This window comes from Cryptomeria japonica, chromosome 4 (genome assembly GCF_030272615.1).
Source record: "Cryptomeria japonica chromosome 4, Sugi_1.0, whole genome shotgun sequence".
In the NCBI taxonomy this organism is placed as follows: Eukaryota; Viridiplantae; Streptophyta; class Pinopsida; order Cupressales; family Cupressaceae; genus Cryptomeria; species Cryptomeria japonica.
Genome location: NC_081408.1, coordinates 308,088,515 through 308,114,643, shown reverse-complemented (window position 1 = coordinate 308,114,643; position 26,129 = coordinate 308,088,515). Strand labels below are relative to the sequence as shown.

The following is a 26,129-nucleotide window of genomic DNA, read 5'->3' as shown; positions in this document are numbered from 1 at the left end:
ATTTACTTCCACTATAATAGCAGTACATTTATCATTACTCTTATTGTTATTATTTATATTCTTGTTGCGACAGCAGTACACCTTTTTATAACTTCTTATGTCAGATATCAGGATATCCACTTCTCAAAGAAACCACAAAGTGCAGACACTTTTTTGTTACACGTACAATTTCTGTACAGCACTGGTTGAACACAAATCTTTCTGATTTTTAGGTTACTATATCTTTTATACACAAATGGAGAATTTATGTTGCTGTGATATCAATTTTGGACAACATACAATTACATTTTTTCTGTGAGCGATACTCAGTCTGCAAAGAAATACTACTTTATTGGCATGAAGCAACACTATATCTCTAAGAACATCTAGAATGCTCATAAATTAATAAAATATTGAAGGATGACCATTAAAAGAATGCGAATGAAGATTCCTTCTTGCAAGGGGTCACTATTTCTCTCAATCCTCCAGTTAAGATGGTTGTAAATTGAAAGGGCATGGGTAAATATTAGCACCAAGAATATGAAGACGACAAGAATACATTACGTATGTAAGTGCATTAGCAGGGTGAACCCATACATGAATGGAGATGAGAACAACTGGATTAAAAAAGGGACGTGCTGATCTACAATCTTTATTACAAAGGTCTAAACAAAAATGGTTTGTGGCTTGCACCACTTTCTATAGCTGAACGAGCACCTGCAAACAGAAACAGCAAATCCTTGTTAGGAGATGCAAAGAAATATTACAGCTTCTTATTTAAAATACTGAACTTGATGGGGTAAGAAAAGAAATCTTAAAAATAAAGACTTTGTTTAAGGAAGCATAAAATCTTCAATACCAGCAATTCGTTTGACAAGAACGCTCTGTTACCTTCATATTATAAATAGATGCTTTGGTTCCAAAAAAGGCTGACAGGCAGATGAGTAAGCCACAACCGAAGACTTGGAGAGGCAATTGATAATTGCCTGAGTATAATGTACGAGAAAATGCAAAATTCCCCTCACTGCCTGGCACTCCACATCTAGATAGTCACATCCACACTTGCTAGATTATGCACAACATTGCAGTATTATACACAACATTTCCATGGACCATCCCTGGTAGACTCCTGTCTACTTGACTCCCACCAAAACTGCTGAGGTACACAACTCATAACTAAGTTCCACCATGCTTCTCTATCAACATCAATGGCATCCATTTCTTACTTCACAAAATGTTGGATCTGCCAGTGACACCACATCAAGGACAAAACAAAATTGCATGCCAGATCCAAATGTACCTTTCCTCTGAGAAGTCAAAAGATATTGCACCCAAGCTTCTAATCCCATTATCAAATTAATCTTCCAGTAAAATACTCTGGCCACTAAAATTCAGTAGATTTCTTGCACACACGATATTGGGCAAATCATGATGTGTCACCAAAATCAACCTCATACAATTAACATAAGGATGCTGAGACAAGCCCACCAATATCACCTTATACTAGTAACATAAGGTTGCTGAGGAAAGCCCATCAGCATAGTAATAAAATTCATCCATGCACAAAGACTAAGCTTTGCCAATATTCTCTAGCCTTCCTGACATTGATGATGGAACAATGGTTGTCCTTTGAACTATCCTAACATTGTAATTCTCATATACCCGAGCACGATTTTCTGCCCACCAATGTTCAGCTTCCCTCTCACTAAATTTTTTCCGACTGCAAACATGCAATCCAAAAATAATCAAAATCAAGTGTATTTCCTAAGTTCTTAACCAATAAAATAAAAACAAGCTTGTCTGATGATGCCAATAAAGATACTACCCCAGAAAAACACCAAACAAAGTCCATCCTCATTAGAAAACACAATGCACCAAAAAAATACCTGAATCTCACACGCTTGAGATCTTTTTCCCCTCCAGGCAATTGAGCAAGTGTTATATAGACACCTGGTTCATCTTGTTCAACCCACTCAGTTTCATGGTCGCGGTCATGCTTACTTTCTGCTGAACCTCTAACCCCACTTCTTAGTGCTTCATCAATACTGTGGGTTTGATATAACAAGTTTAATTCCGTTGATCTATCTTGAACTGGCTGAAAAGAAATCTTGCTTGTAATAACAGGTCCATCTACCACTGAAGGGCTAACAGTACCATTGGAGTCTGCCTCTGAAAAATTATATTTACGAGCAACCTGAAAACCATGAGATTCTATAACTTTTTCAGCTGAAACTGCAGCATCATTGACAGAGGATATATTTACACCATTAGGAGTGAATGTAGGCAGGGAATTAGGTCTATTATTAACGTAAGCTCCTCCAGGTAATCTTTCAGCCATATCCTTCAGCTGCCAAAACAAGTAAAAGCAACCACATTATAAATGCTGCCAAAACCATTAAAAGAAGCCACATTATTAATAAAATGATACATATCAAACAGTACAAGCTAAAAAAACAATAGTTTGCATTACCTCATGGATCATAGGAGATTATGAAAGAAAGTTTGCATAGCATACTAGATATCTATTGATAAAATGTATTCAGCCTAGTATGTTCTTTACAGTTTATTCATAAATTATAGTAAGTGGTATAAGAGCAGAAATAGATAATAGAATATATCTGCAATACATTAACTATAAATAGAAATAAGTTAACAGCAATGACTTCCAATAGATCAATATAACTTAATCTAGCCTGATGATTTCCTTACTTGTAATGAGCTCACCTTTCTTTTTATCAAGGAAAAATATATAAATATTGATGATAAGAAATGAAGTAGGCAGAGTCATGCCATCTATATGAGTTTTCCAAAAGAATTTAAGTAATAAAACAAGATTTTGAGCAGCTAAGTGTTTCGACAAGAGAAAACAACTCTGTATTATTAAAGTGCAGTTTGAGAGAGCCAAATGTGAGGTAAAAATAACTATTTACATCAAGAAGACAACTTCAATACCATGTTAAACTTTCAGACCATGATAAGCAGATCATGCACCCAGAAATTCAAACCCTTACTACAATGTAACTTAAAATGAAAATTCCAATCAAAGCAGGAGATCTGAGTACACTAATCTACAAGTGCATTACTGCTGAGAATAGAAATAGCAAATACTCCTAAGTATTAACTATCAAAACTGCATCTAAGCTTTTATTAAAATTGATAGAAGAATTACACTACACTAGCTGAAAACCCAAAGATGCTCTCTACATGTTTCAGTGGTGTGTTGCAGGTCTCTTTTATAGATCAAGAGAACTCTAGAGTTTACAATAAAATATCCCCACCTTAGTAGAGCACCTACGATAGGAAAGAGAACCTTAAAAACTAAAGCAGGAAAAAAGCGCTTTGTTCTAAAATAAATACATTGACATAACTCAAAATAAGAAAAGCAAACACTATTCTTTTACAAAAAAACCAGTGTTCCATGGATGTTGGGGACAGGGAGACGGGGGGACAGGGGGACAAAGGGAAAAGGTTTCAGGGACGGGTTCCGGGGACGGGGGGACTTGGGCCTGGGAGGGGGAAATGCGTTTCCGTGGAACACTGAAAAAAACAGAAGGGATCTGCACCCAGCTTAATAAATATACAAAAACTTATAATAAAAGAATTGAGTGCACACTGCTGAAGAGAATGGATGCCAAGCAATAACTACAGTAAAACTAAGATGTAATTCAATTCTGCTGAGCACAAGAGGAACATGGATCCTATTGAGGATAAGTAAGTTTAGTTTATTTATATAAGTATAAAGCAATAAAAAATGAAAGATCACAAAATGCTATTATAGAATCTTGAAGGAATGAGGTTGTAACGTATACCCCAAAAACACTTGAGAATATTTATAAATTATATATTTAAAAAATTTGTTTCCTCCAGTTCAAATCCACTTTTGTACTCATTTGCTCAATGTATACTTGTGTATGTGATCAAAGTAGCTTGTAATCCAATTAGTTTTCCTTCTTTTTAATGTTGTTTAACTCCTTTACCGCCATGAAGTATGTAGAAAAACCTTAAATCCCTAAAAAAATATCTATATTCCATGGTTTTTTCAATTTGCCAAGTTTGGATGCCAAGTACAAGGTCGAGTGCAAGTCCCCAATCAGCATGTTGAGTCTGAATTCAGTGACTATAGCAGGTTTTAAATCCCTTGCCATGAAGGTGCTATCACATATGAGAGCCCTTCTTAAACTTATGCTGAAGAGAACTAACATTATGACATATCAAGGCTATAATCAATTAACTTCCATATTAGGAAGATTCTATATTCATCCAAACAGTGTCTTCTATATTCAGATTAGGAAGATTCTACTGAATTTCACCTTATATCTATCACTAACTTCAATATCCTTGTATGGTGGAACCCTCCAAGGTAAAGGAAGTATTTAAATATTTTAGTATTTTGGATTCATGGAAAAGGCAAGGAGATACAGCAGGGTGGTTATTTTGTTCCACCATGCAATAAGGTTTTTTCAATTTGCTTGAAAAATCTTTCAAAAGGATCTTGCCCTTTGGCTACTAATCTGTTCATTTTTCCAATCAACGAGTTGATACCATCATAGATTTTGCCCAAATATGCACAATTTGTTCTAGAAGCTTTGATCTCAATCTCATCAATTGTGAAAAACTTAAGTATATTATGGTTGAACTGTTTAAGCAAGCTGATTCATACTCATAATGGGCTTAACAAAACTAAGATAATAATTTACATGAACCCACCAATCATAATCTAGGATTACCCTTTCACTTGGTAGGCCCTTCTATATTCGATTGCCTCCATATATTGTAGGTGGGTAGAACATCAAAGCTATCTATGGGTGGGTGGTACAAATGGATCAATGTTACCAAAACCTAGAGGGAAAGAGGGCCTGCCTCTGCACCCAAAAAAAGAGGTCATGCCATATGTTGCCAACAAACATACTGCAGAATACCTCTTACATCTTGACAGGCTGCCTCAAGATAGCTAAGTGAGACAAACCTAGACTTAAAAAAAATTAAAAATTCAAATAAAATAAAATGAGTCCAACATCACTACCAAAGAGCCCTGGGATCGTCTCAAGATAGTGTATGAATGTACAAACAATGCAGTGTCAACTCCATTGTTTGCATATATAAAATGGTGAAAAGTTAAAAGAATTTTTCAAAAGAATTGCTGAGATAAAGACATCATTGCATGTATTAGGGGAAATTATAAAAGATGACTCCCTTATTGTCTTGAGAGCACTGTCCCCTTCATTTCCTGTGTTTGGCACATCTCTCAATCTGGCTAGCAAAACACCATGTTGTGAGGTATTAGTGAATTCACTTCAACAAGAAGAGCAAACCCCTAGTGAGACCTCAAACCCCCAATACAATCAAGCCCTCACATATCAGTAGAAGAGAAATCAACCTAAACGTTGCAGTGGTTCATCAAGTTCACCAAAATCCAAATAGGACAATTCTACACAGAAAAAGAAGTGTCTTATTTGTGGGAAGAAGGGACACAATCTTCAAGAATGTTAATACAGTTCCTATGACAATGGTGGATCTAGTCAGCAAAATCCACAAAAAAATTCTTAGGGTGACGGAAAGAATAATCTTTGTTAACAGAAAAAGTCTAACAAACAACATGGCAATGTTGCTTCTATAGGTGAAGCTAATGAAGAAGAATTTATGTCAGCTGTAGTGACTCAAGCTTCCACATCTAATAGACCTATCTAGCATGCTGATTTTGGTGCATTTGGACACATGAAAGGCAAACAAGAGTGATCCTACAATCACACTCCATCAACTTCATATTGGCAAGTGTCACTTGGTGATGATAGCTCTTATGAAGTACCGGGTATTGGAAATATTTCTTTACCACTCAAAACTCACAAATGTCAACTTACAAAGGTTACATATATTAAGGGCTCACAAAGAACCTTTTACCAATAAGTCAATCGCTTGAGCACAATGTAAAGGTTGAATTTGACCAACAAGTGAGAAACTTTGTCTCATTCGAGACATGATTCTCAATGGTGAAGTTGTTGCTCATGCTTCAGGGGTCAGAAAAATGTTTCGACTTGTTAATGTCACTCCTGAAGACAAGGCCCTTGCAGTCAAAACCAGTTCATTCACTACTCTTTGGTATAGAAAATGTGGCCATCTCAATTTTGGCTACCTACTTGCATTGAATATTTTGCGCTAGAATTTGCCCCCATGCAGAAAATAGTTCTTTGCTCCAACTATCTGGTTGAGAAGCAACATTGAGTTCCTTTTTTAGCTGCAGAAACATGAGCCTTTAGTCCCTTGGAATTGGTGCACACTGATCTGTCAGACCTATGACAACTGGTCATACTAATGCCCAATATATCCTACTTTTGGTGGATAACCATTCCAAACAATAGTGGGTCTATAACTTGACTCACAAAAATCAAGTATTCAAAAAATTCAAAGCATTTTGAGCCCTTGCAGAAACGTCATATGTCACTCCCTCAAGGCCATTTGCTCAAATCAAGGTTGGGAATTCATAAATAGGGAGTTTTCACACTACCTACAAGAAGATGGGATGAAGTTGAACACTACCTAGTACCTACACACCTCAACAAAATGGTGATATTGAAAGGCATAATCGTAGTATTGTGGAAATGGTGTGATGTTTGTTATAGGATGCAAATCTAGCTCTTACATACTGAGCTAAAGTAGTTTATACAACAGTGTACTTGTTGAATTCAGTATCAGACACCCACCAAAGTGCTTGAGAACATCACTCCTGAAGAAGAGAGAATTGGGAAGAAGCCCTCCAATTCACATCTCAAGTGTTTGGGTGCATAGTTGGCAAACTCGCAGAGTACTAGTTTAAAACTCACAGAGTAAACTTGCCAAGTTTTTCTGCTCTGCCAGTTTTTCTGACTTTATCTTGCCGAAGACTGAAGCTATTTCATCAACAATTGGATGCATCTTCTCATTAAATTTTGCAAAAAAATGCATTTTTAATTAAATTTAAGCGTGTTTTTAAGTTGTCAAGTTTTTGTCAAGTTTTTGTCGAGTTTTTCCGAGTTTTTCCCAAGTTTTTTTTTTCAGGCCTTGGCGAGTTTCGCCGAGTGGCGAGTAGTTCATCTATGTTTGGGTGCACCACTTTCATGCACATACCTAAGGTGTGGAAGGACAAAGTTCTATGAAAAAACTTTGAAATGTATTTTTCTAGTGTACAATTCAGAGTTGAAAGTATATTAGCTTATGGATTCAATTACAAAGAAGGTGTACAACAGCAAGAATGCTGTTTTTAATGAGGAAAAAGGATGCAGCACCACGTTCTCACCATCACATATCAATTCACAAACACTGAGAATTACCAAACTTGAAGAAGGAACTTGATGAAGAAGCAAAAGAAGAGACTTTATTTCCAATGGATCAGTTTCCACCTCTTTTACTGCCTCCATCCTTATCTCCTAAGCATAAAAAGATTGTTAAGTGGTTTTATACCACCATTAAGGATGCCAAAGCAAATGCAATTGCAAATAAGTCTGCCACTAGACCAAAAACTTACACGAAGTCTCACAAGGAAGCAAATCCATCCCTAATGTGCACAGTTATTCAAAGTTCTAAACCAAAAACAGTGCAATAAGCTTGAGTCACCACCTTGGGAAGATGCCATGGATGCTAAATATCAAAATGGTTTTGACAATGTAAACATGGTTTGGTTGTTAGGTTCATCAAATGGACATAAGAGTGCCTTTCTTAATAAAGATCACAAAGAAATCCACATGACTCCACCTAAGGGGTATACTGCACCTGACCAACACCAAAAAATGTGCAGACTTGTGAAATCCCTCTATGATCTGATGCAGACTCCCTGAGCTTGGTACATCAAAATTGATGAGCATCTTCTTCAACATGGATTTAGGAAATCCATATGATTCCAATCTCTACCTCAAAGATCAAGGAAGGGAGATTGTGATTTTGATTGTAGATGTCAATGATCTTGTTATCACTATTAGTTCTCTACGCATGATTGCAGCAACAAAGAATGATCTCCAATGATCATTCAACATGACAGATCTCAGGCTCCTATATTATTGTCTTGGTGTAAAGTGTGGCGACAGACAAATCAGATTTTTGTCTCCCAGATGAGATATGCCAAGACATTGCTCAAGAAATTTGAGATGGAAGATTGTAAATCTATATCAATCCCCATGGAGACAGCATTACAACTTTCTTGCAATAATCCATCACTTCAGGTTAATATTACCCTCTATTGCTAGTTCATTGGGAATCTAATTTAACTGACCTACACCAAGCCCAATGTCAACTATGCTATGAGCTATCTCTATAGGTTTATGTAGGAACCTAAGATTGCCTTTTTGAAAGAAACAAAGCATGTTTTGAGATGTCTATAGTACAATGGAATATGGTTTGGATTACAAAAAGACTCTGAGTTTGTGGATGACGAAAAGTCTACTTTACGCTTCATTTTCTTTTTGCGATCTGGACCAACACCAGGGGCGAGCAAAAAGCAATTCACTGTTGCTCACTCTTTCACAGAGGTAAAATATCATGCCATAGGTGAAGCTATATATGAGGCAATATGATTACATCACAATTTCCCAATCATGGGTGTTCCTAAGACATTCTACAACTTTTTTTTGCAACAATGAAAGTGTGCTTAAGCTTGTTCAGAATCATATTTTTCATGAGTGCACGAAAAAATTTAGTTTGATGCAACTACATCCACGAACATGTCCAGCAGCAGCATATCCAGCTCCAATATTGTTCCACTCAAGAGCAACATGCCTACATATTTACCAAGTCTCTTGCAACAGTAAAGTTCGACACTTGTCAAACCTCCTTTATTTGTTCTCTTGAACATATGATGTAATAGGGGGCAGGAGGGAGGGTAATGATAGCCATAATAGATGGTTACAGAAAAATGTATTGGGTAGTTGATCAGGTATGGCAGGTCTAGTTGATTAATTACCAACTACCCTCTTTGTATATATTGTTGCCTCTCAAATATCAAGATTGTTAATTGCCTTGCTCCAAATTCAATTCATAGATGGATTAGGATTTCCTTGGGCACCAAGACTCCTTTAAGAATTTGATGCTAAAAACAAGTGTTGAAAACCTCCATTATTACGTTTTCCTTAGCTATTTTTTCCTTCCTAGGTGAAGTAGCCATAGTGTTCTCACTGGCCATGAAGAAAGTTGGTTGGTGGTTCATATTTTGTTGTGGTAAGAATCCAAGGACCCCAAAAAGAATCTAGCTGGTGCAGTTCTGTGGGAATTGGGAAGCAACATTGCCCAGACATGTGCCGCTTATGTAGATAGTAGATATGTTGGGGAATGTTGGGGACCAATGGTAGAAATAAAGGATATGACTTCACATGGGGATTGCTTGGATATAAAGGAGGTTTGGATAGAGGGAGGGGTGTAATGTCCCCAAATTGGGGTATACCTGATTTTTGCCCAATGTAACAATTCCACAATGTAATTTGTTTACAAATAGTATTCTATAATTAAATCATATAATAGCTATTGAACTTTTAAAGTAAATAAGCAATTAAGTTAAATAACATCACATACTTGGATCTAATCTATAGCTTCATTTCCAATAATCAACCATAGTAGGGGTTGGAGAGGAGAGCACGATGGAGTGCCCAGAACATTCACCACAACTAAGTCGAAGGGTGTGATATAACACCCCTTGGCCCACAAGTGGCAGGAACTCTTGACCATCCAACATGGGGTGAGCTACTTAGATGGGTAACCTGTCTCTACCCTCCCAATCATGTCTCCTTACTAACCCATACATGATTGCTTCTAGTTTCACTTCCAAAAACCACCCCTTGGCCTACAAGTGGCAGAAACTCTTGTCCATCCAACAAGGGGTGGCCTACTTAGATAGGGAACCTATCTCTGCCCTCCCAATCGTGTTTCCTTACTAACCCCACACGATTGTTTGTAGGAGAATAAATAGATTAAATAAATAATTAAAGAATCTAGATAGATTAGCAATTCTCAATATTAACTATATCAAAAATACATAAGAGATTATATGTTAAACAATATCATCACATTGCATACCACAACACTTGCTAGATCACAAGACTGTTGTATCCTGAATGCAGATTACTTATATCACAATCTGATCTCCTTCGATGTCTTCTTTCAAATGAGAATCTACCTTATATAGCCTTCAAGAGGAGGCATAGGGTCACAACACTTGCTAAGGATATCCTTCTTCATAAAGAGGTGCCTCTTCTCAATTAATTGATGTCCCTTCAACATTAGAGAAAATTGTGAAGTCTTATAAATAAGATAGTTTTCTGAATATACATATACATACATACATGTGCGTGTGAACATCTGAATTCGTTCGATTTCTCCTTATATTTCTCTTTCCCCATAGATATCCATCTCCTTTCTTTCTCCTCCAATTTATATCGTCCTGTTCCTTATGATGGGAGACATCCCGATGTCTATATTTAAGAGTCATAACCCTTTTTAATAAACACAAGCTTCTTTATTCTTAATTGACTTTGATTAATTCATGCCTCTTCATTATAATTACTGGCCCATTATTTTAAGTGCTGCTAACACAAACCTATTCTTGCCCATCGACTTGTTTTAACACGGTATTAAATAAGGCTTGCTGTTTACAATCACTCCATGTTATGGGTATGGGTCCCTGACTTGACTCATATTAATCGTTGCTTATTAATGATTGATAATAATCACTGCTTAAGGATATTTAACACTATTCGGTATTCATCCAAACAGACTGCCGATCAGATTCTTTCTTGCTTTCTTTAGTACTTAAATGGGTTTAAGGTGGCGATCTGTTATTTATTATTATAATCTCTTTTAGTCTGATTGGCCCTTCAAGAAATTATTAGTTATAAGGCCCAAAAGTCCAGGGACATGACAAGGGTTCACAGAAGCAAATATCTTTCTAAGAATTTCTCAGCAACCAAAAAATAAATATATTCAATTTAATGGGATAAAACTGAGAAAAACATTGGACAATATCAGGCTGGGGTTAGGGTTTGGGAAAAATTAGAAAAAAAAAAAGAAACTCTCCTCATAGAATTTTCAACAAAAAAAATCTGATTTAAGCAAGAAAAAAGTGCAATTACACACCAAAAGAATTGTGGTTTTTTAATTTGAAATTGTTTGCATTTTATTGGCAGTAAATCACGTGACAATAGGATTTAAAAACCAGCAGAAACACATTCACCTTATAAATTTAATTTCTCGTCAGTTATTTAGTGCTAGATATGCCAAAAAAAGATTATAAATTAAAGATGTATGCTTCTACGAGAGGGATTAGCCAACGGAGGTTGCGATTGAAGAACCTAGTAGCAAGTTGGGAAAAGAAAGATAAGATGGGTGGTTGGCTGTTGTGTGTTGGTGGGGATGTGAAACAACCCGTCTTTCTCTATGAGGATAGGCAGCAATCCTTTGGTAAGCTCAGTTGGACTTGCCGCTTGGAGCTGTTTGTGTACAGACCATTTTATCAATGTCTTTTTGCCTTGATTTTCTGGAATATACCTTTCTGATGGAGGAATAAGAGCAAGCCAAATAAACATTTATTAGAAAAATTGTATTTCAGGCTTTCTAAAGATGAGGCAACTACTTCCCCTTGAAGTTTTGAATTGCTGGGCTCCATGGACCACTTTTTTTATGGAAAGATTGTAAAATAAGAAGTGACAGTTCCCTTAAATAATCTCCATTGTTTATGGCAACATAGATGGAGTTGTAATGAGGGGCAGGTGGTAGTAAATGGGGATGACATAATGGAAGCTTAATGCAGCCATCAGGAAAGGACATAAGAAATGTTACTGCCTGTAGTTGTCAAAATTAATTCATTCATTATAGTTAAGATTTGAGAGATTTTTGAGGAAATGATAAATCATAAAACTTGCCCTATTTGTTGATTTGTTTATCTTAATCCATATTGCTGCTGTATTTATCATGGTTAGTGAGTCACTACAAAATATGAATGCAGTTGGTATAAGTGTTGTGCTTCTGATGAGCCATTGTATTAGACTGGTGATAGTTTGCAGATGCCTTATCATTTCTGTAAACAATCTTGCATTTCCTTTCCTTCTAGATGTTTCAGAAAATGAAATTGATGTGATATATGAATTTTATCAATTCCATGTCAAAATTGATCTTTGAACAACCATTTGTCATAGATCCTGGGTCAATTTGAAGTTGAGTTGCTTGGAAGATGGTGATTGTGTTTATAACTCTATTCATATTGAAATGGCTATTGCACACTGAATGTAGAGGTGCCTTGAGTCTTCTTTCTGTGATTTTGATTGGAGTATCTTGTTGTTCTTTGGAATCCCCTGCACTTTTAACACATTAGTTATGAGGGTTCTGTCATGAAATTCCTTCTCCTTGGTCTAGGGGTATTTTGCTGATGACTATTTTTAAGTGTCGGCTGCAGTGCATTCAGTTGTATTAGTGTAGGGCCAAATAATAGTGTCTCATCAGTTTTTGCAGTTTACTAAATGTTCTGTATTTCTTGGCAGAGTAGCGTGACCAGTGACCATACTGAGAAGTTCTGGAGTTGGTGATTTAAATATTTTCACTTTCATTCAAAATCAAACCCTAGGGCAGGATCAAATGATTCAACAAGTTGGCCATATCCTTAGGCATCCAGGTTAACCTAAATTTGCTACAGAATAAGTTTTGGAGTGACAAGCCAGCATTCCAACTAAAAATGATTTTTTTGTCCACTTCCTGCAAGCCAGATGATATTTTAACTCCTATTCTTGTTTCTAATCTTGTTTGACCTGTCCAGCCATTTGAAATAACAGAGTTCTCCAATCCAAAATGCAGGTTTTGCCAATTGTCTCATTCCATAGTTGGTAGATAGAATGTGGCTACATTTGATGCTACTTTCTAGGGTTGCTTGGCTATGAGGGACTTTTTGAGGAGCTTTTAACTATTCTTTTTCTAGCCCATTGTCAGATGTTGGCCTGATTATTTAACCCATTCAACTAATAGTTATTTAAATTCCTTGTTCACTCCCCACCATAAGAAATTTCTAAACATATTTCCATTTTTTTCCCTGATGAGAATGAGAGGAGTGTGCAGATGTAAATGGGAACAGCTTGAAGCACAGATTCGATGACAAGTACTCACTCTTATTTGTTAGGCATTCATTTGTCCATGTGAATTTTATCTGAATTCAGGCAGGACTGTAGTGTTCATCTCATATTGATTTTGTTAATTTCCAAGTTTTGGCTATTTTCAGCTCTAGTACTGGTAGTATGGCCGTCTTCATCTCAAACTTTATGTTTCTTATTTTCTTGCTGGCAATGTAAAGGGTTTCAATTTTGCTTGTCTTCATAAGCTGATATTGTAAAAAGTTAACTCTGGTTTATATACTGAAGATTTGATGTTTAAGGGTGGGGCCCCAATAGAACCCTAACTAAATTATCTACAAATATATAAATATAAATAAAGTAGAAAGTGATGATACAATATAGAAAAATAAGAAACCTATATTTCAAACCCTAATAGAATGAAGAAAAAAAGATTAACCATGCTTTGGTGTTGGGTGTAGATGGAAATAAAGCACATAAATAAAAAGCCGAACATAAGAGCTATTCTTGGAACCCAAGTTTGAGGATCAGCAAGTACTCCATGGAACTCAGCCGAATTGAGTCAACCAGGACTCCTGAGCGTATTCTGGCCGAGTCTGGTCAAGTCCTGCTCTAAGAAACCCGAGTCTTAGACTCGGACTCCCGAATCCTGAGCCTGGACTCTTCTGGCTCCTTAAAATAACAGACATAGTGACTGAAATTTCAGATTTTGAGAGTTTGAGGGTCAAATGACAGGTGTAATGTTTGAATTATGACGAATTGAGAATCAAATTAGACTTTTATGTTCTCTAAATGCATTAATTTCTTTTTTTGTGTAATTATGAGGATTTTTTTTGTCAAGTCCCAAGTCTGATTCAAAATTTTGGGCAGCCAAGTCGAGTCCAAGTCCAAGTTTTCAAACTTTGGTTGGAACTATCCATATTGTTGTTGGCTGCCAAAGTCACTACTTTCAATGGCATAACAAACGTCAAATTACTTCTGCTAAAGAACAATATAGCAAATTTCTGCATCTTGACAGAAATTACTCATTTACTTGTAGAAAACCACAGGCATATAAATCATATGAATTGATAGCTGGAAATGCATGATAAAGATTTACAGTGCCTAGTTTCCAAATTTAAATTTTTCTCCATCTACAAACTATCTCCAACAAGTTGGCTGAATATTACTTTATGAAAATAAAAATAAAAATATTGTGGTTGCCCAGATATTATTACCATTCAGCATTTTTTTAAACTACTCTTGGCATTTTTTTAAGTTTTTCTATGGGGATGACCTTGGATTCACCTAGGGTCCAGCTTGGGCAAGAAGGAAGACAAAACCACAAGGGACCCAAGGTTCCCAAGTCAATCCCTAGCCGAACCCAAGACCATCTCGTCCGACATGCAGAAAGTCACTATCTTCCCCATCCCTTGACTTTAGGGTTAGGGTTGTCGATTTTGGGAGTTGGAATTTGTAGCACACCACCAAACTAATAACATTAGAGTAAGTCCAATGTAGATTAAATCCAAATTATTTTTCCATCGATTAAAAAGTAGGGTAAGTGTGTCTTCAAGAGGTGCTAAAGTCCCCGTTAATGGGTTTCAAAGGGTTAAACCTCGACCACCAGACTTGGGGTGGATCAAAATTAATTTTGACGGTGCTGCTCATGGCAATCCTGGACCATCAAGTGCGGGTTGCGTTGCGAAAGATAGCAGGGAGGAAGTGGTGGCCAAAATGTAAACAGCAGTTAGATGCAAGCTCCGATAACAAAGCTGGAGATAAAGCAGCTCTTTTGGCGGTCCAATTGGCTAATAGACTAGGTGTGGAGAATTTACACCTAGAAGGAGACTCTCAGGTTATCATACATGACATCATTAAAGGAGAAGCCCAGAACTGGAAAATTGACAGAGAGATAAAATGTATTAGAAGTCTCCTAGCGTCCTTTAGAAATTTCGATGTATCCCATGTATTGAGGGAGAGCAATCAGGATGCCGATTCTTGTGCCAACCAAGCTTTTGATTTACAAGTTGGCGACATCAGTATAGAAACTATCAACCCAACAGTATAATTTTGGGCTGATTTGAGGTGAAATGGGGGTGAGTAGTCGTTAGTGATGGGTGGCATGGTACGGGAGTTGCTGATCAGGCTTTCATTAAAGATTTTTTTAAAAACACATTGTCAGAGCAAATACGGGGACAAGCTCCCAATGGCGTGTGAAACGATGGGGATCTCTTTCAAATCCCTTGCTTGTCAAGGGCACAAATTTGTGTTGGGTCTGAATGGATGGTGTGGCCGCTAGCAATTACTATGTCATACCAAATTTGAGCTGTGTTTAGGCGCTGCTATTAGCAACTTGCTTAGCCCGCCTTTCGAATGACAAATGCATTAATGTCTCATGTAGCAAGTCTAGAGTTCTCGATTTGGATGCATAAGGCGTACGTAGCAAGCCATAAGACTTAATGTCAAGTTGGAGTTGGTGAGCAGCTGCTGCATTTCTCATTTTCGGCAATTGGCATTGAGATAAACTCAATGCATCCTTCTGTCACTAGTGTATGGAACCGAACTTTTCCCTGAAAGCGGTGAGGCCCATGGTGGCTTTTTGGGGCCAAATTTTTGACAATAGACTGTCAAATGTTTTCAAATTTGATGAAAAAGACTTTCTCACGCAGGTAAAGATTGTTCTTGGGGATGACTATTTGAAGACTCACTTCAAATACTGAACCAATGTTGATGTCGCTTCCATGTTTGTGGCGTGGTGTTTCGAGTTGGAAAATGCAGAAAAGGTGAGATGGATTGTTAGTAGTTGTATCCGAGATGAATGGTGCGGAGGTTTTGAAAGTTTCATGAAGATGACGCGAGACAGAAAGGGTTTTGTTTGTCCTGATGGACCTTGGCTCCACGTCGCAAAATTCTATCCTCTCTTGCACCCATATCTCATATGGAGCGCAAACTGCAACAAAGAAGTTTGGCGGGCCTCTGTTCAAATCGGCATGTATGGTGTAATGGAGTACTTGTTGGTTCGCGAACGGCAAGAAATCCAAAGGGAACTAGAGAAGTGGGGTCCCTATGACATGAGATCCTCACGAATGGCAAAGGCTTCATCTTTAAGACACAAACGAGGTCACCCGAGAGGCTCGAAGAAGAAGAAACCAAGGACACTATGGATAGGTTTCCCACCAGAGCACTACGATGATGCAGTTGATCCTGAGGTGGCATTGGATGATGGAAGGGCTGCGAGCAGTAAAGGCAAGGAAATAGTAGTAGCGTAGTGACAGTATTATGGATCCATGTTTTGTTAATAAACTCTCGTATGATAGACTTTAAAATTTTGTATTTCTATGTAAATGATGATCAATAGATTATGATGGTTGTCTGGGCAAGGGTAGTAATGTCAATCTAAGATAGGGGGCATGATTTTTACAGTATTCAGACTTTGCCGTAAGAAAGTTACAGACTATGCAGTTTGGATGAAAATGTAAATTTTTGAAAAATTAATATAAGTACCATTAACCGATCAAAAAAAAAGAGGCGCTAAAGTCTTAAGTTATTTATTAAATGCCCATCAAGTAAGTAGAGGTGTGTCTGGTATTTTGGATTTCCTCTTAGCATCGGAATGCTTAGCCTCATGCCCATATCCATCAAGTCTAGACAATAATAGTTAGAACCGTATTGCAGCCCTCCCGTGAATTGATAAGATAGAAGAACACATTGGAGGTGCTTTCCTTGGTGTCACTCAACCCATAGAAATATATATATTCTTATTATCTTTAATTTTAATGGACCAAATATTGAAGTTATGATTTCACACAAATATGGATAAACATAAAGAGTCCTATTTAAAGTCTACCTTCTTACAATCATCAATGGGGTCTTAAGAGAAGATAAAAGATTTTAAGTGAATGAAACAATCTTTATGTCCCTAACCAGTTTAGAAGAACAAATTGATGTGATTTCAAACATTTGAATCTTCCTCCCTAGATGACACTCCTCTTAAGGCAAGGAAAGTTTCTTTATTGAACTTCTTCTATGATACATATATAGTTTCATCAGTTCCTCCACTCCCTATAAGAACTTGGCAATATTTGCATCACCAACTTTTTGGTCTTAAGGATCAAGGAATCTTCCTATAGGCAGGTCTATGAGCTTTGCTATTAAGTTCCAGATCATTGAATTTTAGAAATTGCATAGAAGACTCAAGCGGGTATAGCATTGTTAATGTACTAAGTAAAATTAGGGGAATCGATCTTCCCAAGAGAGATTTATTTTCTTTTATGGTTGGCATACAAAGAGAAAATTGTACCATCAAGTTGACTAACTAATTAAAGAAGAGCGATTTGTTTCATTTAACAATTTTGTTGATCCTTGAATCAATGGAGGTAAGATTAACCCTATTACAATGATTAAAGAAAGGTTGAAATAGACCTCATCTCTCTAAATTTATGCAAATAAACTCTAGGGAGAAAAGGATATGATGTCAAGTGTTCAATGTTAGTCCAAACTTAAAACCATCTACCATTGGGGAGAAATAATGACTAAACTTATTATAGATTAAAGCAGTTAATATAAAATGTTTCAAATATCTTTAGGTCAACCCCTTGTCATTCAGTCTTGGCCTCCATCACTCATATAGAGACCCTAAGTAAAATGACTCACGAAGGTATTCACTTGAGGCACACTCTTCATAAAGGGAACCTAAGTCTAGTAGGACAACCATCATCGTGGGGTAAGTGAAATGTGTTTCACCTCACCCGACCTCATTATCTTCCTTCCCGCCCTCAAGGTGGTGTGCCTGATTTGAAGTTGCACATGCAAAACCTTTAGGTGCACTTAATAGCAAGTCATTTGAAGGGCAACATTGAGTGGCATTTGGATATCTTTTCAAAATAAATGTGTGGTTTTTGTTCATGTTCCAATGTTAAAATATTGGGCATGACAATCTCAACTACATATTAGGCCCCAAATCAAACTCACCAATGGCAAATGGGCATATAGCCAACTTAGTAACATAGCTGAAGGGTCCCATGAAACAACCCATGTGATGTTTGGATGAGTTTTGGGTTTTGAGGAGGGCATGTCCTCCTAAAAGACATAGGGTTTTCTCCCAAAGGCCCTTGTTACTAGTAAGAGATGAAATTTTTCGTTTGGGAGGGAAGGGCAAAGGTGTGATAAACTTGGTTACAAAGAATGGAATAAAGAAAACTCTGGAGTGGACAGTTTTCCTTTGAATAACATGTTTGTTTACATATGGCCTAAGACTAGCCATTGGATCTTGATTAGGCTCACCATCAAGCTAGACTAGTTTAGAAATCAGGGAGAGTTTTGACACCATTCTCCAGAATGTTTTCACTTCGTTATCTTCCTTTTCAACAGTGTTTCACTAATATTTATGATTTTCCACTTTCATGGATAGTTTACTAATCAAAATGACTGGTTTCTTATTTCAGCTAGTCTAGACAATAAGATTTGAATCCTTCCTGGCAACCAATGTTGATTCTCCCCTAGTTCTGAATCAACTTGTGATAATTCTAACTGCCAACATGTGTTTGCAATGAGTCAATTTTTATTTCTGGCAGAAATCTTACTGCTATCAACATCAATTGAATGCTATTTTGCCATAATCTTACTAACCTCCCAATGCCCCTTACTTTCTGCTTGGTTGTTTGGCTACTCCTCAGTGTGATTTTGCTTCTTTGACACTCATAACTATTATTTACAAACAGTTACATAAAACTTTCCTTGTGTCGCTGTATCAGATTCATCAGTAATAACATGTACGCAGTATAACAACTAAAACAGAAACAGATAACCGAATATAACATCATTGCACAACTAGTTATGTAGAAAATAACAGCTATGACTTGCAATAGAATAATATAGCCTGATGATTTCTCAACTTGCAATAAGTCCACCTACATATAAGGTTATCATAAAAGTTTGTGAACCTTCATGATAACTTTTCAATATACTAGATAAATTGAAAAAAGCAACTTAACAAAGACTAGTATTCTCAGTGCTCAACCATATGTTGAGTACAACTGAGTAACCATTAAGCTGCCTACATGTGGGAATAAATTGTCAAACTGTTCAAAAGGTTTCTTTACCACAACATTCTTTAAACAAGGATATAAAAAATTTAAGTTATCATAAGGGGTCCCTAGCATTTGGTAAATGCCACGACTGTAAATGATAGCTTAGCTTCTAGATTATGAACCAGATTCTTTGCATTTACCATCAGTTCCTCTATGGTTTAAACTTTACATATTCACTTTTAAGCTTTGTTCTTTGGGTAGAAGAAATTCTTGTCGTTGGGAATTGAATTGTCAAGTTCCTTTCAGTTGGAGCAAAAAACGAAGATAAGACTTTCTGCTACTCTTGCTTAGCTATGGGTTGGATAATGATCTGAAAAAATTAAAAAGGCATTCCAAAGGATATCCTTGTAGAATTAAGGATTAAGTTCTTTTCGAAAGTTGATTATGAGTGCATTTCTTTTCAAGACAGGATGTACAGAAAGCATCGATATTTAGCATCTTTGGATCATTTCTAATAAATTTCAGACTTCAGAAGCTTCTGGCAAACTACAATCAGCAGAAGTGGAAAACTTACAAAAAGATGTAAAAATGGAAAAAACAACAAAAACATCAAATTTGGAACACTACACAAGAGAATCACCAAAATAAATTAGGACCATAAAGAAAGTTCAAAGCATAGGGGAAAAAAAGACTAGAGAGTTTCTGTATATTTTAGAGAAATGAAGAAAAACAAAGATGGGGAGTCTATATATTTTTTTGACAGATAAGGACTCTTGAAAAGGTAAACAGGTCTTCCAGATTATTCCAATTCTGAAGTAGAAATAAGTTTGAGATTTTAGATACAGTAACAGAACTTTTTGTAAGCATACCAAAACATGCTTCAATCTAGTGAAAAGTTCTAGTCAAGTATTTCATAATGCTTGTAACTTATGATTTCCTATCATATTTTGTAATGATGTATAATTAATACAACAGGTATGTCAGAACTTTATGTTGTTAGAGAAACAGAGTCGATTCTTAATACGGTCCTGGCATTCCACAAACAAAAAAACACACCTGATTCTATTTACAACGACCATTTTAAGAACAAAACAAGGGTAGCAAATCAATTTTCCTTCAAACAATGTAAACAGGCCTAAGGAATTAATTAAATTATTAAACAAACTAACTAAACAAATACAGCATATAGGACAAATCTATCTTCAATACAGAAAATATATCTAGTATCAACACTGGCAAATCCTACCTGTGCAGTAAGAGACTTAATAACCTCTTTTGCAGCCTTGCATTTGTCAGTTTCTTCTCCCGCTATTGCAATAGCCTCTTTCAATTGTTTTCGAGTGCGTTCCAGTTCAACTTCTTGAAGTTGGCAACGGCGGGTGAGGTTATCAACCTGCCAAAATAAAATTTATTAATGCAAATCTTTCTCCATGACAATGCATAATGATCAAATTGTGAGCGGTCATAATAATTCAAATGTATCTAGATAAAAAGCAAGGGTTACTTGAATATATTAAATAATTATATTTCATACATTACTTGTAACTCTTATTAATACCAAAGGACAAAACCAGGATCAAGGTTAGGCATATAAACTTTTTGATTTATCATAGCCTATCTCAAGCTGAAGTTTTAAACTTCCTTAATGTAGAAAACAGCAACGCGTGATTTTAACTAAAATCAGTTCACTTGCAAATGTAAATAATCACCATAAGAACAAAGTGCGGTCTTAAGTGTAATGTATCTTTCTAGAACATTAAATCCTACTTCTGCCTTTAAACAATAATTCTAACCCAAAAATGATACTTGTATTTATATTTATAGCTACAACAATAAAAAACTATGAATTTTATTATAATATTCAGTTTTATCCCTTTGACATAATTCTAAAAATAAACTTACCTTGATTTTTCTACAATAATTCTCCTTCTGAATTGCAGCTATTTTTCCTTGAATGTTTATCCCTGATACCTAGGCAAGTTATGGGTTTTTGTCCAATAACTTGATAGGAGAAGTAAGGATAATCGTCCTCTCTTAATTTCCTTGGAGGGTTTTCATCCTCTTTGGCTGTAATATTTACTTGCAATGTCACTTCATAATTTCTTCCATTAATTGATGTCCTCTCCACAATGGAATGATCTCCCTTTATATCTTATTATTGAGGGAGTCACAACCTTTCACAAACTACGACCCTTCGAAGGAGTCACAAACTTTTGCTGCCCTTTGATGATTTGTTTAATTTTAATTAAATTCTTCTTTATTCTAAACCACTAGTATGAAATCTAGTGCCAACTTATTAGCATTATCTTTGGTGCCACCTTCAATGGCCTAGTTGAAAATGGGCACCTATGTAAGCTGCAATTGGTTGCAATTTTGCAGGGGCATGACAATCCACCATTCCCAAGATTGCTTGTCCTCAAGCAATCACAAGATAGGATGCTCTTGGAGTTACCAGTATCCCAAATCAACCTTGTAGATTTGTAATCTCTAGTCATTGATCCTACTTGTGTTGTAATTAGCTTCTGCTACAATCCTCTACTATAATTACGATTTGAAAAATTTGCTCTAAGTGAGACTTCTCTCATTGTTTTGGTTATGTTGGACTCTATATAGCAATGATGTCTCTAGAGAATTAGGATTAGTACAATTGTCTCAATCAAACTGTCCATATAGTCCTAAGGTTATAAAGTTGATTTCATCTTCTACAGTATGGGAATAATTTATTGTCCAGTATTCTTCGAGCTTGTTTGTAATGTCCCACCCCAAGTGGAACCACTACGAACAGGTTTGTAGCAACCTGCTGGTTAATTTTTAATTAAACATACTATTTGTTTTCTTTTTCTGTTTTCTTTCAGAGCTAGACAGAAGTTGCAAAATGGTTTGTTTGTTTGAACAATGATATTGAGTAAATGAACTATTTTTGCATTCATGAAACAAGCTGAAAATAAATTGAAAATATGCAACCAAGTCCTTGAAATTTCCAGATTTAGTTAGGGGCTAAGTTTTACAACATTTTCTGATAATAATGATAACCCAAGACTAGAAAATGCCTTACAAAACTAATTCAGACATACCCAGAGAGTTTACTCCTGAATCTGGTAGTTGATGTGCTTGAGAACAGGAGATAAGGAGGTCTGATTAATGGTAAGGTGGCAGCCAAGTAGCTCACCCAGAAATATGTTTGCAGCACTTTAAAATCTGCCTCTTTCCACTCAAAATATTGCCCAAAATATAAGTCTAATCAGGACACCAAAAATGGGTCAAAGTTGGTTCACCAAACCCCAATGTTTGGTAGGAATGAAACTCCAATACCCTTGAGCTGTACGGTCTGCAAATGGACTGGTCTTTTGTGTTGGAAACCCCTCTAGCGACTGAAAATGGTTGAAGGCTACTCCACACATGCTGAAGATGAAGTTCTAATGATAACCAATGTTGGAGAAGCAAGTTTGGGCTTCAAACAACTTCAAACTGTCAAGGAAAGGGGGCAGCTAGGCAAGTAAGCAAGCACCTCCTTCAGATTTCAACCAGCAAAATCACCTCTAAACTGACTTCTTTTAAGCACAAATGAAATCCCTGCAAATAGAATTCCCTTGCACGCCCTGAGATGGTCTCTCACAACTACAGGTGTATTTACTTATGGAGGATTTTGTACCCACAAGCAGGTATAAACCCTAGGTTCAGACAAGCTCCTCTTAGGAGGCAAAAGTAAGAAAATATTTCACCAAGACATTTTCAAAATGAACTCCAAGTTTCTTTTAAATAGTATCCCAAAAGGTATGCCCTAATTAGGGTTACCTCTAGTGCCCAACTTATAACTTTGTTTACCTTCATTTGCTCCTTCTAATATTTCACTTAATGACTTAATAGTCCCAAATAAGGTGGCATCCAAATTGAGTTAAATTCATCCTTTATTACTTTCAATGACTATTATAAAGTCATTTTTCATAATTTAATAATTCTAACTTTCAAGGTCACCTTTAATATCATTTGTAATATTACAAATAACCACAAATTGTAGTGAGCTCCACTTTCTCTCTCCTAGGTGAAAGATGCCAATTGAGAATCTGATCCAATCTGAAGTTTTTTTGTTTGCTTTCAAATCTTTGACCAACGAATTGTTTTATTGGTCTGAGGTGAATTTTGATTTTTTTTTAGTTTTGGGGGTTTTGCTTGCTTATGCCAATGAAAATTTGCCAAAAGAATGCAATACATAAAAGAAACGATTGACTGAAATAAAATTTCAAAACTCAGATTTTATTGCAGCAAATTATAAATTCAAGAGAATGACTATTTAAGACAACTAGAGCCAAAACTGGCCTACCAGGTGTCCAGCACCCTACCTGGATGAGCTTATTTTGATGCTAGAGGTGGTGCACAAAGCAATATAGGAGCCTCCAGGTGCTACAAATTGTTCCAATATGTTTTATTCTCCTTACATATAATTATCAAAAACAATTTAAGGAAGAAATAGCAGATCAGGTGTTTATTCCAAATTCTTGTCAGGAGAAACCTCCAGAATTGACCCTTTTTCCCCATTAAAATGCTGATGTAGCCCAAATGTGTTAAAATTTCCCTGAAAGAACCATTGATATGTCTTTAATTGCTGCCAACAATGAATTTACACACAAATTTCTGAATCAAAGCCCTCTAAATTTATTTTATTGGCTTCACAGGAGAAGCAAAGAGGGTACGGCCAGCCTGGGAATGGTGTGGCCAGCATTAAAAGCACAGTAACTGCTGGAAAATGTTCTCCAATCTGTTCCAATCTGCTCAAATGTTCTGTAGATGATTTATTCTTGTTGAAAGTATGAATTTTCCTCTAGATATTGGCCCCAAATGACCTGAAAGAGGATTCCTTCAATGCAAAGGTGAATGGGTTTTCGTCCACACACTCAAAAAGGGTGAGAGTTTTCATTCTCAACCTGAAACTCCAATCAAGTTTGCTGTTGCAGAGCTCTCCAGGGAAGAAATTGTCAAATATCGAATGAATGATGAATAAAATGTTGCCCCCAATGTCTTTTAAACATTCATCAAACCCTAATTCGAATTTGGGGTTAGTGTTGTACTTTTGGCATCAAAAAACATGTTAAAATGTTTCTTTTTATTAAAAAATAACTTCCCCTAAGTGGTTTGACCCATTGAAGGTCTAATTCCTCATTAAAAGTGGCCATATTATTAAGTTATAACTTCTAGGGAAATGTGCCAAGGGGCCATTTTATAATCCATCATTAAATTTTATTAATCTCCTTTTTAATAAAGTTACTTTATAATTTTTCTAATTATAAAAAAGTAACTTTATAATGAATTATTCTAAAGTCTATGTAATTTAAACTCACCAAGGCCAAAAAGTGACTCAGTATAGACTCCTCTTGGTAAAGCCAATCATCCCCTAGCCTCTGTAATTGCTTGCGGAGATGGCTAACAGGCAAAACTATGCAACTGAGTGATCACAAGAAAAACGGGTACATTACACTAGGACGCCATACTCTCTCTCTAGAATCAAATCATAATATGTACTTTTGAGGAGCCTTAAATAAGTTAAATATTGATTTAACTTAGCAACCTTTTCTAATATCACAAAATAATGCCTTGATATCTCCTGAACCACTTAGATATTTTGTCTAAAACCTAAGAAAACCAACCCTAAATGGTTCCTCTATTCATCTTGTTAGTCTACGAGAAATCGGTGATAGACTAACCTTGATCGGTTGATGTTGGCTAAGAAGGGGACATTACATTGTTTACTTGTCCTTCCCAATAACTTATACGTATCCATCAATATAAGTGGATGCATTTAATGACATTGTTTACTTGTCCATCAATATAATTAGCCAACTTCCCTTCGTGAAGAAATATGCTCCACAAGCAAGCTACCTTGGCAAAATTCCTTAGAATAGTAAGTATGTCATCATTTCATAGTCTTGCAAACAAAGAAGTAACCTTTTTGTCTATAGGCCTCAAAATTACAATAAAACCCAGTCACAAATTGGTCCCATGTGGTTATTTCTGATTAACCACATGTATTATCTTCTTTTTGTTTACATTCACCATTTGCCACCAATGAAATCCATGCACATCAAGGTGTAACCTGGCAAATTAGATTTTTAATGTCCTCCATATGAAGCAGCTGGAAGTGAAGAAACACACACACTTATACTAAGAGGGGGGATGAATCAGTATAAGACCAACTTTTCGCTTATATAACATTTTAGCAACCACAATGAAATAATTAAATGCATCCACACGAAAGAGAAACAAGATTTTTCGTGGAACCCTTTCGGGAGAAAACCACAGCAAATAGCCGCTTCAAACTACCGTTGCAGTTACCAACCCATAGGAGACACCAATCCCCTACAACTGGACACCAATGCAGCAAGAGACACCAATCTCTTTCAATGAGAGGCACCAACCTCCCAAAATATTAGAATAGAAGGCACCAACCTTCAAATTTCAATATGATAAATATATGCAAACTTCTTGAAACTGATTCAAAATGTCTTTACAAGTCTGCTCATAACCTCTTTCAAATCTTCATGAAATGTCTTTCAACAATCTTGCATAAGTTTGCTCCAATGTATTTCACAAAATGAGATCAAATATATGTCATAAATCTGCTCAAGAACTTACAAATCAGCTTGAATATCCTCTTATTGCCACTCTTCATACGCAAAATTATTCTTGAATTGCTTAATAAAAATAACCCTCAGAGGTCTTCTACTTATACCCTCCAATATGCACCCCTTCATCCCCAACAAGTAAATTAAAAATTAATTCAATTCCCAATAAGTAGCTGCTCCAATGAGGGGGATGTCCCAAATTAATTATTGGTGCAATTTAATAATTATATTGCCTCTCTCTTTGATCAACAAAATCTCAATCACAATGACATAAATTTGGCACAACTTAAACCTCCATCCATTAGGCCACTGATGTGTCCTTTGACATCAATGACAATAATCTAACAGGATAAAATAGGATAGTCTCCATCATAGTTACAAGACTCAGACTCAGCTCGGACTCAGAAAGCTGTTTTTTGACTCCAACTCGAACTCGACGCCCAAACTCGGCAAAG

At 36.3% G+C, this 26,129-nt stretch overlaps 1 protein-coding gene across 2 annotated transcripts in view; it reads right to left on the bottom strand.

Moving 5' to 3' along the window:
- Positions 1–305: 305 nt before the first annotated feature.
- Positions 306–26,129, bottom strand: part of LOC131054331 (PH, RCC1 and FYVE domains-containing protein 1) — a 50,206-nt gene continuing 24,382 nt past the window's right edge. For both annotated transcript variants that reach the window (XM_057988813.1, XM_057988820.2), the window contains 4 exons: positions 20,304–20,450; positions 1,866–2,326; positions 871–1,699; positions 306–696 (listed from right to left, as the gene is read on the bottom strand). In XM_057988813.1, the coding sequence (XP_057844796.1) occupies positions 1,549–1,699; positions 1,866–2,326; positions 20,304–20,450 (759 nt within the window). In that variant the 3' untranslated portion in view covers positions 306–696; positions 871–1,548. The remainder of the gene's footprint in view (positions 697–870; positions 1,700–1,865; positions 2,327–20,303; positions 20,451–26,129) is intronic.